The 17,127-nt window shown below is 44.8% G+C and overlaps 1 protein-coding gene across 2 annotated transcripts in view; it reads left to right on the top strand.

Annotated features, from left to right (window-relative positions):
- ASTN1 (astrotactin 1) overlaps positions 1-14,589 on the top strand; it is a 215,908-nt gene extending 201,319 nt beyond the window's left edge. For both annotated transcript variants that reach the window (XM_083621545.1, XM_083621546.1), the window contains exons 20-23: positions 2,498-2,633; positions 2,800-2,900; positions 3,379-3,562; positions 8,849-14,589. In XM_083621545.1, coding sequence (XP_083477671.1) covers positions 2,498-2,633; positions 2,800-2,900; positions 3,379-3,562; positions 8,849-9,083 — 656 coding nt within the window. In that variant the 3' untranslated portion in view covers positions 9,084-14,589. The remainder of the gene's footprint in view (positions 1-2,497; positions 2,634-2,799; positions 2,901-3,378; positions 3,563-8,848) is intronic.
- The last annotated feature ends 2,538 nt before the right edge of the window (positions 14,590-17,127 follow it).

Genomic DNA, 17,127 nt, shown 5'->3' with positions numbered 1-17,127 from the left:
GAGGACTTTATAAAGATTCCTTCCCCTTTATGTTTAAATGGCAAGCTTTGGTTTCATTGTGCCTCAGTATCAGCCTATATCTGACTTAAAAACGAAGCCCCAAAACGCCTGGGGATGATGCCACAATCATTTGCAAAGAGTCAGGACATTTTATGAAGGGAAATGGATGCCCCCATATTAGTCACCCTATTCTGTGCTCTACCTCATGATCACACTCATTTGGATATTTCCTACATTGTCTTTTTGTGCAAACAATTATACAAAACTCACTTTTAGAGTTGCCATCAAAATTCGGTTTAAAGCAAAATTCTGGGTTTGAGTTTGAGGTCTCTTCTCATGTAAAGCACCTGAAGAATCTCAAAGGAAACAAACATTGGATAAAAAGTTCCAGATTTCTCAGGGCAAATGCAGGAGGGGAATGTCCAGCACTTCCGTACGTTGCCATCAGATTTGAAATGAATTTGGTTTTTTTTTTTAAATAATTTTTATTAACTGGCCAATCACATCAAATTAAATCACATCACATAAATTCCAAATTACAAAGCCAAATTTTTAAATTTTGTTGGGGGAACCCATACTTCAAGATCCAAAGGGGGATTCAAATCATCTTCTTATTACTGCGTTAGTGTCCAAATCAGTCCCAATCAGTCCAGACAAAGCTCATAATTCTATCCAGTCTTATCTTGGTGTTTCCACATCATATCTTGTTCATATAATTTCTCTTTTTCTTTTACGATCTCTTCTGTTAGTCTCCTTAAGCCGATAAGCAAATATAATAATCCTGTGTGAATTTCCCGTTCTTCCAATTTAAGTCCAGATGGTTTCCATATATCTCCTTCGTAGATAACATCACTCTTTCCATCATAAATCAGGCATTTTTCGCTCTTAAGTCCCACAGAGAAGTTAATCCACGATATGTAAACAGCTCTATTTCTCTCTTTCTCCTCCCAGACCCAAGAGCTCCAACAATGCCTCCCAAGATGGCGACGGCATTTTTAACTGCGTCATTCCAAAACTCTTAACTTTCCAGCTTCGTCTTGAAACATTGCTTTGGTTCGAAAGTTTATCTCCACACAGCCTTAAATCACAGCTTAAGTCCTTAAAGTTCTAACTCATTAGGGGAGGGGATTCTTGTTAATCACATAAAGAGGATAGGAAAGTTTTTATTTCCCCCTCCCCCCTCAGTCATTTGCAATACCGTATCTTGACGTATCTTCTCATATTTTGTTCTTGCCTTGTTATCAGAGATCTCTTCTGTCAGCAGTCTTTACTCCCCCTTTTTCCTTGAAGTATGTGCAATTTATCTCGTCCAAATTGTTTCTTTTGAAGATTCTTGCAAACTAGAGGCGCGGATCAGGGACGGCGTCCAGGAGTGCCGGAGTCCCACAGGAGGGATTTGTGCCTAGTGCCCCCACCCCCACAAATTCGGGGGTGGTATAGGGCACAGCAGGCAAGGGCCGTCCCCCCCATAATCCTGGGGGGGGGGTTAAGGAGGCTAATTACCCCCATCATAGCCTCCAAATTACCTCGTGTGGGTCGGAGAGATGTTATTGTCAGCCATCTTCCGATGCGCCACCTAGTGGCCCCCCTCCTCAGATTTGAAATGAATTTGGAAGTTCATCCTCTCGTGGAATATTTGATGAAATGTCACGGCTCATGGTTTGTTTGTTTGCTCAGTTCACGGTACTGGTTGTGTCATTTAAAGCCTCAAGCAATTTGGGACTGGGTTATCTAAAGGGCAGCCTCCTTCCATAGGAGCCTGTCTACATTCTTCAATCACCACAGGAGGTTTGGGCTCTCTGCCTTTAAGGTGTGATGGATAGGAGCTTCTTGGTGGTAGCACCCAGGATGTGAAATCTGCTGCCCTGTGAAATTTTTCTGACCTCTTCTCTCCCTGCCTTACAGAGCCAGTAAAAGAAACCAGTGCTTGTTTGGCACACTCTTGCATAAATGAACCATGAATGTTGCTGCCAACTCTTCTGTTACTTTTCTACGTTTAGTTCTGCTGATTGCGGCTGGGTGGCTTTGATTCTTATTGCTTTGCTTGTTTAAGCGATTGCTTCTATTTGGGGGTTGCAGCCACATTGAAGGGTCAGGAAGGTGGGGTGCAAATACCTTAAGAATTAATTTCCAAAGCAGTTAATCAGAAGCAGAGTAAAACGGCTTTGGTTGCCAAACTCCTCTCCAGCTTCAATTTATTATTATTAACATTATGACTATTACTATCTATATACTTATTTTTATACCACCCTTTTCCTCTGACAGGGACTGAAGGTGTCTTACAGATAAAAATGAGAACAGCTAAACACATAGAAAACCCCAATAATTAAAAAGCAATTAAGCATTAATACACACTCACATATAATACAATTTATTAAAAACATAAAAATTAATATGATTTATTAAAAACATGCGGACATTTCCTATGCTCCTCTGTCTTCCTTGCTCCTTGTCCATCTGCATTATCAGATAATGGCTGGGTTGCCTGTTTCCCTAGAGACGGTGCTGAGTTTTGTGGATGACATCATCTCTGGGGCCAAGTCGCCCTGCGCCATGCCAGCGCAGGTGCCTGACAAGCTGTCCGCCACCATCTCTTTGATCATCCGCTGCCTGGAACCTGACACCACCTACATGTGAGTAGCAACACCAGCTGCTGACTTGTCTCGAGCCCACATGTGGTAGGCAGCAAAGGGGAATAGACATCTTTTGAATTAAGATGGAGATGCAGGGCACAATTGCTCATGCAGTCCAAACATATATGCTGCATGTATCTGGTGATGTTTTCTGTTCCGTCACCAGGTTCACTCTCTGGGGTGTGGATAACACAGGGAGACGTTCAAGGTCAAGTGACGTGACCGTGAAGACTCCTTGCCCGGTGGTGGACGATGTGAAGGCCCAAGGTAACAGTGCTGCTGCAGAGACCTGCCCGTTGGCAAAAGAAGCTTCTGCGTACAGCGCTTGGGGATTTTATTTTTAATTATTTTGTGTGTGTGTGTGTGCAAAACCTATTCCTGCAACTATAAATTTAAGGTTTGGGGTTGAAAAATGATGCTTTGAAAAGGCACAATATACTATCTGGTATGTACATCTGTGTTGCAAGTTGCAAAGCTAGGTTGTTGGTAAAGAGCCTGCGGGAGCTCATATTTGAAATCCTTGTTCCATCTTCACTGTTGCATTGAAACACAAAATCCCTGTCTCCCCTTTGCCCTGCTTACCAAGGGTGGCTATTTCCCCAGCACTCTCCCTTCCCAAAAATGCTGCGTTGAGGAGGGCAGCTGTGATGGGGGAACGCTTCGTTCCAAGAGGTGCTGTTTAAACTCCAAACTACCCTTCACTATGTCAATCAACATTTCACCTTCCCTTTTTGTTTGAAACCAGAAATAGCAGACAAGATCTACAACCTCTTTAATGGCTACACTAGCGGGAAGGAGCAGCAAACGGCCTACAACACCCTGCTGGACTTGGGCTCACCAAGCCTTCACCGGGTCCTGTACCATTACAACCAGCACTACGAGAGCTTTGGGGAGTTCACCTGGCGATGCGAGGATGAACTGGGCCCCCGGTAAGATGAGACCTTCTGTGCCATGCCGATTGTTTCAGAATACTGTATCTGCCAAAGTTATTGTCACTAGACATCTTTAAGCCACAACATGTAAAATGGAAAAGATACTGGGAGTGTGTCTATGCCACAGCATGGCTTAACTGGTTTAATAGTAATTATCTTTCCCCGTAGCAGTTCGAAAGCACATCAAGTGCAAGTAGATAAATAGGTACCACTCCAGCGGGAAGGTAAACGGCGTTTCCGTGCGCTGCTCTGGTTCGCCAGAAGCGGCTTAGTCATGCTGGCCACATGACCCGGAAGCTGTACGCTGGCTCCCTCGGCCAGTAAAGCGAGATGAGCGCCGCAACCCCAGAGTCGTCTGCGACTGGACCTAATGGTCAGGGGTCCCTTTGCCTTTTTACCTTTCCCCAAGGAGTGTTGGGAACTATGGCTTTGTGAGGAAATAAGAATTCCAACATAGTTGCCCATATTGTCACCAAACTGGGATCCACAGGATTCTTTGAGGGGAGCCATAACGATTAAACTGATATAAATGGGGCACACATGTATAGCATTGTTCTGTCCTTTAGTTCAGGGTAGTGACACATATTAGATGCCAGAGGGCTGGAAAAAAAATAAAGAATGCTTGATTAATTTGCACACCCAACCAACTCTTTCAATAGGCCTCAGAGCAGATTACCCTATAGCAAGAGTTGGGGTGGGGGTGTCTACCTTACTATTTTCCTGGCTATGGAAGAGCTTTATTCTTACTTACTAGTAAGGGATGTTTTAAAAATGATTCAAGAGAGATGTAAGAGTTAATTCCCTTTTTAAAAAATAAACTCTGAAATTAGAGGAGTCAGGTGGTGTCAAGTTATTATCACCCAGCAGCATTTAATGGAGATCATTTCATTATAACGATGATGATAAAACTTAGGGATCCAACTTGCTGCTTGGATCAGCTGCCTGCAGACAGATCAAATGCACTTGTGACTGACAGGGCAAGCGACTTGCAGATTCCACCTTAACTAAGAGACCGGCTGCTCTGTTTCAACATTTTGTCCTCAATGCACTTGTGATCTTGCATACCAACAGTGTCCCTCCTGCTTTGAGGGCTGGAGGGGACGATGTAATAGGGCCTTTTCACCCTGGAAGCACTTTGGAAGAGGCACCGCAGCTCCTTGTAGTATTTATCCTCATCCTGTTTTTGCCCTTGGTCAGACACATTTGGCAAGTGTTTGTATTGTTTCAAAAATCTGCACAGCCTGCATGATTCTGAGCAATAGTGGAATCAAAGAAATGGGGGTATACATTGCAGGAAGTGAAGCCGAACTCCCCCTTTAACTCTCTTGGAGTCAAACTCAATAAGGAGACAAAGATCTGTAGCTGGAGTTCACTAGTTGTTGTTTCAAGTCTGGTTTTTAGTTTTTTGCCAAAAGCAACCATAGTCTCACTAATAATAATAATAATAATAATAATAATAATAATAATAATAAATTTTATTTATATCCCGCCCTCCCCAGCCGAAGCCGGGCTCAGGGCAGCTAACAACAATCAAATAATCAAACAATCAAATAATCCAACATTCTAAAAACATTTCAATTATAAAAATTAATTAAAATCAAATTGAAGGGAACCGTTACACGAGATTCTGTGCAGGTTGCCAGAGGAGGGAGTCAGGCTGCACCCTAACCAAAGGCCTGGTGGAACAACTCTGTCTTGCAGGCCCTGCGGAAAGACGTCAGGTCCCGCAGGGCCCTAGTCTCTTGTGACAGAGCGTTCCACCAGATTGGAGCCACAGCCGAGAAAGTCCTGACTCTTGTTGAGGCCAGCCTAACCTCTCTGTGGCCTGGGACCTTCAGGATGTTTTTATTTGCAGACCGTAGGTTCCTCTGTGGGGCATACCAGGAGAGGCGGTCCCGTAGGTATGAGGGTCCTAGGCCGTATAGGTTCAAGTCCCTTGGCACTTCATGATACATGTTTGGCCCCTCCCCTCACTCCACAAATACTGTTTTCCTAATGAAAATCCCTTTCTAACATGCTGTTTACTCCATTAGGGAAAATCTATGTGTTGCAGCTTCAGAGGATGAGTTTCACTGAGAAAATGTTGTTGGGTGGGGTGAGCTCCACTGTAGACTCAGTCCAGATTAGAGACTTTCTTTTCTTTTTTTTTTGCCAAAATGTAAAGCAATCCCTGTTCCCCATCATCTCACGTGGTTTGGCCCGAGAAAGACTCTGGGGGGGGAAGACTCTTCATGGCTTCTTATGCTTTGCCATCCTTGAGCACTTCTTCAGCAACCACTTGGCTTTCAAGTTATTTCCTAGCAACAGCAGTTGCCATGACAAAGAACAAGCGCCCAACAAAAAGCTGGGATGTTGGTAACTCTGACATCTGGAAGCTGAAAGGCTGCAGGCTTTGCCACGCTGACACTTAAGCCAAACATCTGGCTTATATGACAGTGAGAGGTTAGTGGCAGTCTGTCAAAGAGGAATCTTGGAGAGTACAGTCTAGCCTGAACCCACTTACATCTTGTGTCCCCAGTCTTTCTCTCAGGAGCTCAGGGTGGTAGCCATGAAGCCTTCTGCCATTTTGCTCTTGCAACAACCCTGCATGGTACATTAAACTAAAAGACAGTTGCTGTCCAAAGCCCTTCCAATGAGCTTTGCTGGCCCAAGTGATGCAATCAGACCACTATGCCACACTGGTTCTGATATCCTGGAGAGCTCAGCTGATGAAGTTCTAATCCAGGGATGGGGAACGTGTGGCTCTCCAGATGTTGTGCTCCCATCAGCCCCAGCCAGCAGGGCCAATGGTCAGGGGTGATGGGTGCTGTAGTCAAACAACATCTGGAGCGGGTCCCATTCCAACCGTGCCACCATATTACTAAATTCAAAGTATTTCAAGCAGTTGAAATTGTTCCATGCGCTTTCTCTCAGTAACTCATACAACAATCATAGTGACAGTTAAACTCGGTTCACCTGCATGCTGACCTCCACGGCCTGTTTTAGAGGTCAATGTGGCACACATGTGAACTGGGACTGAGCAAAGGTTCCTGCTGACTCCATTGCACCTTTCACTGACCTCCAGGAGGGGGACAGAAGCACAGCTTTAATTAGGGGCTGGTTCAAGGGCTTCTTAATTTCTCCACCTCCCCCCCCCCATTTAAAAGTTCAGCCATGGTTCAACTGAGCCAGCAACACATCAGACTTTGGAAATGGGGTCTCAAACGTCTTTGGGGAAGATGCTGAATAATAATAGTTGCCACCTCCCCCCAACCCAACCCCGTACAATGCCACTGTCATTTTCCCCAGAACATTTTCCCCAGAAATGTATTTTCCCCAGAACATCTGTCTTGAGCCATAGCAACAGTGCTTTTTTCTGGGGGTGGGGGACACAGGGGTACGCATACCCCTAAATATTTTGTGAATCTTTGTACTTTGGTCCATTTACTGTATTTATTTTTCCCTGAATTGAACTATAAAATGGTGATTTTCTTGAGTCAAAATGAGAGTACCCCTAAACATTTTTTAAAGAAAAAAAGCACTGCATAGCAACATATGTTCTATAAGAAAGTCAGCAGGAGGGTTTTGCCATGTTTTAATCTTGAAACAGAGAACTGTCCCTGAACATGTATCCCAAATACAAACAAATGTTACGATCCAGCAAACAGAGGATGCTAAATTAATGACTTGGTGCAAAGGCCTCACTTCTTGGGCTTTAGGACAAGCTGCCCAAGGAGGGTAATGCAAATAAAATCTCCTCGTGTGAAGGCTTTCATGAGAAATCTAGGTAAAGGTGGTCCCCACACACACCCGGCTGTGATCTAAGTTCCAGCGTGGCTGATGTCTCCTCTTTCTCACTACAATTTCTGTTCTGCCATCTCTCTGGGGAAGAGCCATAGCTCAGTGGTAAAGCTTCGCATGCAGAAGGCTCAGATGCAACCCCTGGCGTTTCCAGATAAGGACTGGAGGAGAAACCGCCTTAAACTCTGGAGAGTGGCTGCCATTTTGAGCAAGCCACAACCACCGTCCCTCCCCTGACATCATACATGGCGTTTGGTGTGAAGTGGCCTTTCAGATTGAACAACTGGAAGCTGAAAGTGGCTCCCAGTTGGTTGGTTACTGCAGCAAGGCCAGTTCCCAACCACCCAGCGGTTTATGGGCAATAGGGGCATGCAAAGGAAGAGTGCAGGAAGAATCACAAAGCCCTTTCCCACATTCCCCATTTCAACCTCCAATGTCACGTGTTGAAAGGGGGAGTGTGAGGTGGGCTTTGCACTACCAGCATGGTTCAGGGGTCAATTCTCGGTTCCTCCTGTGTCCCCCCCCCCACCTCCCTGCCACTACTGTGAGATGCAAGAGAAAGAAATCTGAATGTTAAAATGCAGGCTTTTTTTCTGGCTCCCCTCATTAGTGTGGGGATGTTCAGGGATGCAGGAGAGGATATATTGTCTGATTATAGCCTTTCCAACTTGTGTTAACAAGTTCACAGTTTAGCAGAGTAACATTCCCCTTTTTAAACTTGCAGCGGATGCATTTGCTCAGGCTCGCTAAAGCCTCTATAATAATTGTTCTGGTATTTTCCCCTTATTCCCGCATAAAAGATAAGACAGGACATAGTCTTCTATAAAAGTATAAAAAGAGTTTACTCACATTCTGTTCACAATTGGATCCCAGAAGGCAGACTTAGCTTAGAAAAGTAACATACACCTGGAAGCTATCTCATAAGGAGACAGTCCCTATGTCATCTCTTGGCTGGAGGCCAAGAGAGCATCTTTGGCTAAGCAGATGTTTCTTCTTCGATGCATGTAGTCAAAGAGAGAGAGATGGCTGCCCTGCCCTGTGCTTTTGTCGTTACCTGCACAGGTGAGGCCACACCCACCTCTAGTCACATGCAGAGGAAGTCTGTCCCAGTCCAGAAGGAAACAGGAAGTTTACCTGCTGGCTGGACAAACATTCCTCCCCATGTATAAACATGTTCACTCTAGGAATGTTGTACTTGACTGCTCTTGTGTTTCACATGCCACAATTGGCAGCAGGAGCTTGGGAAACCCACAAAGCATTTTGACAAGTGAGCAGGACAACCCACCTGTCAATCATGTGACCTAATGACACCAGGTGATCGACAGTTGTTTGACCATGCCCACTTGTCCAAACTTGACCACTAAGGCTAATCTTGATAAGCATCTGAGAAAGTCCCCCACCGCTGGTGTAGATGGTGGATTGATTCAGTATAGGATTGCTCCCTGTGTTGCTGCTTAGGCCCAGTTCTACTTCCCTTCCCTTGTCTCTTTCTGTCCTCTCTAGAAAAGCCGGTCTCATTCTCTCCCAGCTTGGGGACCTCAGCACCTGGTGCCATGGCCTCTTGCAGGAGCCCAAGATTGGTCTTCAGCGCATGTCGCTCAAATTCCTTGCCTGCCGTTACAGTGAGATCAAGCCATACGGATTCAGCTGGATGGAGCTGAGTCGGGACCTCAAGAAAACCTGCGAGGAGCAGATGTTGAGTGTCCTCTACAATGACTACGGGGACAGAGACAACTGAGAGGAATCAAGGAAAGAAGACAAAGGACTTCCTCAGAGTCGGGAGGAAGACAGGGAGTTTGGAGGTGCAGGATGGGTGGGTTTTGTACATGGATCTTCAGGGCATCAGATAGATCTCTAGGACAATGTTTAGCCAAGGAGAGGAGAACTCACTCACTGCATTGGTTAGCCTGGCTTGACATGGTCAACAAACTTCTGACATTTTCAAGCTGTGTGGGACCCAGTGGGTGGTGTGTGGTATTTTGGGTGGGGGTGGGGGATTGCTCTGCTAAGTTTGCCAAGAGGTTCCTCGGAGTGGTGTGGGGAGACAAAGGGGGGGGTGTTTTGGGGAGAGAAATCCTCCTTCACACTGGGGTACAAAAGTGGCAGCCTGCTCTCTTCCCACACCCAGTATAATTTCAACCAAACAGCCAAGGCCAAGAAAAGAGGGGAATCACTTTTTGGGACTGAAAAATGGAGGAAGAAAAAATGGAGACAGGTTCAAAGGAAGGTATAAAATGCTTGGAATGAGATGGATTAATAGCCTAACTTTTACAGAGAAAGGTTTGTGCCTTCTTATGGTTTCAGCTGCTCTCTGCCATGTCTCCATTAAAGCAGGAGCCTCCTCTTATCCATGCCGCTGTAGAGAACTTTTTCTAGGATGTAGCTAGAGTTTCTCTATCTGTGGCCCCCATGGCTGCCTTTATGGCCTGTGACTTGAATGTACTTCGTTGGGTTTCATCCGGATCAGCTCAGACACTGCAGAGTGGCAGGATCCGCAATATAGCACAGAAGCTTCCTTAGCTTAATATGCTGGGGACAAGACCAGGATCAGAGACTACAGCATATAACGAAACTGGATTCTACCACCAGGAAATGAAAGTAGAATAAATTATGCAAGTATATTTCGTTTATTTGGTTTTTTAAAAAACCCTGGATAGCTCAGTTGGTTAGAGCATGGTGCTGATAATGCCAAGGTTGGAAGTTCAATCCCCGTATAAGACAGCTGCATATTCCTGCTTTGCAGGGGGTTGGACTAGATGATCCTCAGGGTCTCTTCCAACTCTATAGTTCTGTGATTCTTTAATTCTATACTTGACTTATGAGATAGAAACTTGGAAGCAGAGCTTAAAATGATTTGTCCCACGACACTGCCATCCAGCCTATGTCAGCAGGTGCTGTGACTATATAGTGAACTGTGAGACAAGGAAGGGCTTGCAGTGATCAGTGTATCAAGATGGGGTGAGGGTCACAGGGGGCTATGAAGAGGGAGGGTCTTCATTTGTTCAGGGAAGCCTCTTCCCACCCGTCTCTCTTAAGTCCTTGTGTGCACAGCCAATGCAGATGGAGATGAGATTCTGGACATACAGCATTGTAGGTACCAAGAACCCAGGGATGTGTAGTTTCCCAGCAGATGCCGAGTACTCAGTGGGGAAGTATATGTCTTGGTGTAACTGTGACATTGCTGAGTGGTGAAGAATTGATTTGCTGAAGAGTTTTGTCTGCTGTCTACTCTCTCTCCTCCCCTTGGTTGTCTTCAGCCTGCTCTGGAGGGTGGGGATTGTGGCTGTTGCTAAGCAAATATCCCAGGTGCCAGGAGCCCTGAGACTTACTTAGTGCCCAGGCTGCCTAGTGCCTCTGCTGAGCACTCAAGTGCCCTCAAAGCTGGCTTGTCCCAGGATTCCTCAATGGCTTAGAGGTGTGCACAAATTTGGCCAGCATCCTGGAGCCAGAGAGGAACTTCTCAGGGAAGTTATGGGCAGGAGAGATTTGAATTCTAAACCCATGTAATAATAAAATGACTAGAACCAATAAAATTGGGAAGGGCTCATATTGGCTTTAATTTGCTGCTGGTGACATGAATAATGAGATGAGCCCAGCTGACATAAGCTGTTGAAGGAGGCAAAGCTGCCCCAAACACTTCTGATCTTTGAGTGGGAGCACATGTGGAGGTCTCATGGCACAACTTTAGCATCTGCCCCCCCTCCCCCCGCTCCCGCTCAACAAGTCAGAAGCTAATGATTCTTTTTCAGGTATTTTGGCAGCAGGTAGTTTATTGGAATTAGGTATCACCAACGTACCAGGCAACAATGGTTGCCTGGTGCTGCGGGTGTCATTTCAGATTTCACGCCAGAGTCAAGCAAGTTAGTTCTTGGATCCATTCAAAGTCAAACTTTGAAGGGGGGGGAGTGTTTCTTGTTACTGCACCTGTATCTTTTCCCTACAGGTGGCAGAAACAGCTAGGGAGTAGTTTTGGACAGAAAAACAGCTGGAGGAGGAAGGAGGAAGCACCTTTCACAATTGCAGTCTTTGGCAGAAGCTTTTTACTTTAAACCAAAAAAATTGTTGGGAGACTGTTGCCTGCTTCCAGATATCCAGCTTAGCTTTCAGTGTGCAAGGACCAGTGAGTCAGGGCAGGGAAGCACCTCAAGTGGCAAAACAGGGCAGGCCATGCCTGTAAAAGGGTCCATCTCAATGCCACCAAGGTGAGGGAAGCTCTGGGTTGGTGTGGTACCACCACTGCCCCTCCCCCTCCCCAAATGTGCAGGATCCTGTCCTGCATCCTGTTTTCAGCAGTTGCCAGCCAAATCTTCGGGACAGCTCCCCATTGTTTGTTTCCCAGCAACTGTTGTTTCAGGATTACGCTTGCTCTAAATTTGGATTTTCCTTTTTTCCTATCGTAGCTAATAACTACAAATGGAACCATCTTCTGTGTGTAGAGTGAGTAGAGCTGCCCAGATCCTACTCAGTACTACCAATATCTAAACGTAGTGCTAGATGTAGCAGGTAGAGATGTTCCTTCCAAGAGACAAGAGGCTGCTATTTTTACAAGTTGTTGTATACAAAGGGTGACTGCCAAGAGAGGAAAATGTTAAGGTGCCTTCCTCACATTCAAGGCATGGTATGGTGCTAGCTGCCAGATATCTCCAGCAGAGTGCCATCCCTAGAGATGGCCTCATAAGTGGTCCCTTTGTTCCTTCTTTTGTCTCACCAAGATGTGATGAAGAAGCATATAGTCACTGCCCTCTTGAATTTAACCTGAGTACCCTCAGTCAATTTTGAATTATGGTGCTGGAGGAGACTCTTGAGAGTCCCATGGACTGCATGAAGATCATACCTCTCCATTCTTAAGGAAATCAGCCCTGAGTGCTCACTGGAAGGACAGATCCTGAAGCTGAGGCTCCAATACTTTGGCCACCTCATGAGAAGAGAAGACTCCCTGGAAAAGACCCCGATGTTGGGAAAGATTGAGGGCACAAGGAGAAGGGGACGACAGAGGACGAGATGGTTGGATAGTGTTCTCAAAGCTACCAGCATGAGTTTGACCAAACTGCAGGAGGCAGTGGAAGACAGGAGTGCCTGGCGTGGTCTGGTCCATGGGGTCACGAAGAGTCGGACACGACTAAACGACTAAACAACAACACCCTCAGTCAAGTTGCCTGTAGTCTGTTCAAGTATAGACTGTAGCCTGCCTATTATCTGTTAGATAATAGAAAATGGTACATAATAGTCTTTCTGAGTCCATCATATTTCTCAATGGTATAAATTAAAAATATAGACAAGAAGTTGCATGGAAGAAAGGGACTTTAGCTCAGCAGGAATTTGGTTGTAACATGACAAATTCACTGGTAATGACACAGTGACAGAGTCAGAGTCTGTCCCTTGTTGAGTGCTCTGAGAAGGGCAAGCAGCTGCTTCTCCTTGCCCCTGATGGGAGAATATCTAGCAGAGCTGTTACTCACTAGAAGAAGCCCTACAGCGCAATGCTATGTCTACTTAGAAGTAAGCCCTATTGAATTCAGTGGGGCTTACACCCAGGTGGATGAGGTTAAGATGGCAGACCTAGGTCAAGGCACTGTGTATTTTAATTGAAATATTCCAGAAGGGAAAATATGTGTTTATTCTTAGATGATGCACACCCATTTTGCAGCCAGGCACCACCTTAGAAGATGAATTCTCTACCATTTGGGAAAGAAGGAACGTCTGTTCTAAGATGATGGTGCTGCCACAATTTTTGTAGCTACTTGTACTAAAAATAATGAACAGGTTTGAAAAACTGCTGCCAAATTGATTGGGACACCTTCTATATAAATTCACAAATTAATTGACTAAACGAGATGCCTCTAATTTCTCAAATCGTTTCCATGCACAGCCATGCTTAGTCTCTCATAGTCTCTTTCTCTTGCCCCCACCCACCACTTTATTTTCCCAGGGCTCATCTAATGCTCAAGTCCTAATCCCAAAATTAGGGACAAATTTTTGCTTGAAGTAGTTTGGGAGTTCCTTGTTGCAGAATTCTGAACTTCCACCTTGAACGATGCAGGTTCCCTCTCTGAATTGCTGAAATAGTTCCCTTACAGTCTTGTGTTTTTTGTTACTAATTTTGCAGGTATTGTTCACTGGATTTTTATAGGTTTGGAACGAAAAACTGACATTATAGCATTGTGGGACCACAATGGGACCCAATATCCCATGCCCATTGCCACTCAAAAGTAGGCCCAAGAATGCTAACATGGGATAATTATTGGAAACTTCCTGTTAATGTAAATCAAAAGAGCGAGCTCACTGTTAGCATTTGGGGGCATCTTTGACACCAGATTCTGCCATTCGTTTTAAATTGCAGTGCTTTATTCTGCCAGTTGCCCAAGGCAGACTTACCGTAGCTTACGGTCCTAAGGTTTAAGAACAGCACATGAAAAAGGGACGCCTGAACCAGGGTTGTAGCCTTTTCCAAGGCAAGTTCTGCATCTTCAGCTACATCTCTAATCCTCACCGCATCTTACTCCCCCTAAGTCAGGTCACAACTCCTGCTTCCTTTCCACAGACCAGCATGCAGTTCCACCGCCAAACACACACACACACACACACACTCTTCTGCTTCTGCACTTCTCTGCCCTTAAATTCCCCACCCCCTGCCCCATTATATGGCTGGGGGAGGTCAGGATCAGGCCTTTGTTTTAAACCACCCATGTAAAACTGGCAAACAGGAGTTCCACAATCTTGGATATGGTTTCTGCTATACAGGGTTTGTTTGCAAACACATGGGTTGGGCCATTGAGCTTGCACCGTGGAATTCATACAGGGATATTGGTTCTTTTTTAAAAAAAAAAGAAAAGAAAGAAGAAATGCACCTGTCCGCAATCTGACTTCTCATTTATTATGGAAAGATACAACTGAAGTGGTTCCCCCGCCCCTTTACTATTATTTCTTCAAGATCTTGTATTGCTGTATTTGCATGGTTACCTTTTGCTTGTTGTGAGATTATTTTGCTTATCGATATGATTGGGTCAGTTGATTTCCCCCCTCAAATGTCTTATTTACTACAATTCTCATTTCTTGGTGTTCTCTTAAAAATATGAAGCAAAGTTTTGCTACTGTAGATCGGTGGTGGCTGGGGCTGGCGGCGATGTCAGGAAAGTCAGTATTATTATTGTTATTCTTTTTAAAAACGTTTCAAAGTAATAATTGTAACACTCTGTAAAATCCAGATTACCATCTAACTGAATATTAAATGGCGCTGTTAGTAATTTGTGGGGTTAGGAAATTGCAGTGTCTCTTTATATTTTCAAACCAACTGACATCTCTTTCCCCCCCTTTTTTGGTGTTGGATGAAATGTTTAGGCTATACTTCCTTTGCTTTCAAACTTAATTTCCTCATTTTATTAGTTTGCCAAGAAAACCCTGCACATTTTTGTCGAAGCTAGTAATGGGGGTGTATTTTCAGTCTGAGGAGTTTTAAATGCAAAATCCTCCCATTCAAAAGTGTCCCTCAACCCATTTTGAGTGGGACTCAGACCCCTTGAAATCCAGGTCTGGTTTGAAATGGAGTTTGGCCCTGGCTGATAGCCAGCTCTCCTTAGCCAGCTTCTCCCAAGTAACACCACCTTTATGCTGCAGAAGAGCACAGCAGAAATGGATTTATCATTTTCCCTGCCTCCCAAATTGAATCAGGAGACAGACCAAACTACAAACCCTGTGCTGTCATTTCATCCCAGGGAGCATGGGATTAAATCTTTGTTTGCCTCCGGATTCAATTTGGGAGCCAGAGGAAATGATACATTATTGTTTTTGAGAAAATGACACTCCACTTAAGGGAAGTCCAGAAACGACAGCTCCAGGAAGTTTTCCTTCTTGTTGCTTGAAAAGGTGTTTGGGAGGGTTTGCATGGCAAGGAGAGGCGTGCTTCATCTATCCTGCCCCCCCCCCCCAAATAAAACCCTCTTGGAAAATCTCAAAAAAAAAAAAAAACCAGCTTTTGTAGGAGCATTTTCTAGGAAAGCTTAAAATAACAGAAAGAAAAAGGGTTTTGAGGCAAATGGGGTGAGGGTCACACAGAGACCAGGATATAGTTCTCATCCATTGAGGACCCCTGCTTTCCACATGTGCATGTAGGATACAATTAGATGTATCAGAACGTTTGTGTGTGTGTGTGTGTGTGTGTGTGTGTGTATGTATGTGAGAGAGAGAGAGAGAGAGAGAGAGAGAGAGAGAGAGAGACTTTTCTCCTGATCCAGAGCTGAAATCTCTTCCCACCTGTCAGCATCCTGCCTTTTCCTGACCTTGCACCGTTCCGGTTTTCTTCCGGTGAACATAGCAAAAGAACTGGCTTACTTCAGTAAATGAAAATCGGCATTACATTATAACAGGTGAGTCAATGGCAAACGGAAACTTGCAGGTTTGTGTTTATTTCCTTGGTTAAATCTGCTCAAGCGATGTCGCTGTCCATTTTGTCGGGCTGATCTTGCCTTTCTTTGCAGACAATACTTTCGCTTTCAAGTCACAGGCAGCAAAATGGGGAAAGACACGAGGATAGGTAGATTATTTATTTCCATAGATTTTTATAAAAAATAATTATCAAATACAAATAAAATAAAATAAAATAGCAGCAGCCTCAATTGTGAATAAAACCCTCCCTCAAAAAGGGGACAAGATGCTCCAAGTTGCTAAAGGAAATTCCATCTCCCCTGAACCGTAAAAAGAAGCAATTCACCCCAATGAATTTTCCCACTGGCCTGCCATCAGCTTCTCCGGCTGAATGTGGCTTCTTCATCCTAAACCTTCAGCCCTGTCCTTGGGGGGAGTTAACAATTTATTAAACACTGGAAGTTATTAATACTGGAATGCCTGTTTTAGACAAACTAGAAAGCTGTCTGGTAGCCAGGTGACTCAGGAAGGCTACATGTGCATTTTTGAAGTCTGAAATCTCTGCTGAAGGAGTTGTATATGAAGCAACTGGCTAAGGTGTCAAAAGACACCGCTGCTGCCAATGTAGGGTCACGTTTCTCCAATGCATCAGAAAATAAACCCCCAACTCAGCCTCCGTGGTGAACCCTTATTATAATGGGACCGTTTCTATGAAGATAATGTCCCAAATCCAGAGCTGGTTTTGTGCTTTGGAGCACCTGCACGTGCCATTGGATGTGTTTGATTGGACCAATTTTTGCTGTCAAACCCTTTTTAATAACAATGATGATATTAAAACACGTCTACAGTCCACACATAGAGGGTTCTTTGTTAGGTGCAGCAGCTCTGGGCAATAATCAAAACTAACTTTTGCATAAACCTCTGACGAGAAGAAGCCTTTGCCTGGCTCAGAAATTAGACATTATTTCAAAAGGAATATGGTCTGCCAAAGCTGTTCTCTTAGTGTCTCGCAGCAGCATCGACTGGTACCTTGCTGCAGAGGAATAGGAGAAGCTTCCTGTTCTTCCACACAAAAAAAAACACATCTTACTCAAAACCTTCATTGCCTCCCACCTGGGAGACATGTTCATTATCTCTGTGCCAACGGCTTGCATGGCTCTCATCATGGAAACGATCTGGAGTCTGAATTTTGGACGTGATGCTGGTGTAGAGGAACAGGAAGCACACTGAGCTTGTGCAACCTGTGCTTGTGCAGCACAAGAGCATCCAAAGCAACTCTACGCAACTTGTTCTTTTGTACCCAGACAAGAAACAGCTTCCTGGCATTTTCTCTTCCCTTTACAGGCAGTGAAATGGTGCGCCTAAACAAATTGGAAGTGCTGGTGACAGGAATTGTCATCTCTCTCGGGAACTCTTGTCTT

This window comes from Podarcis filfolensis (assembly GCF_964270895.1).
Source record: "Podarcis filfolensis genome assembly, chromosome: 6".
In the NCBI taxonomy this organism is placed as follows: Eukaryota; Metazoa; Chordata; class Lepidosauria; order Squamata; family Lacertidae; genus Podarcis; species Podarcis filfolensis.
This window is presented reverse-complemented; position numbering and strand designations above follow the sequence as displayed.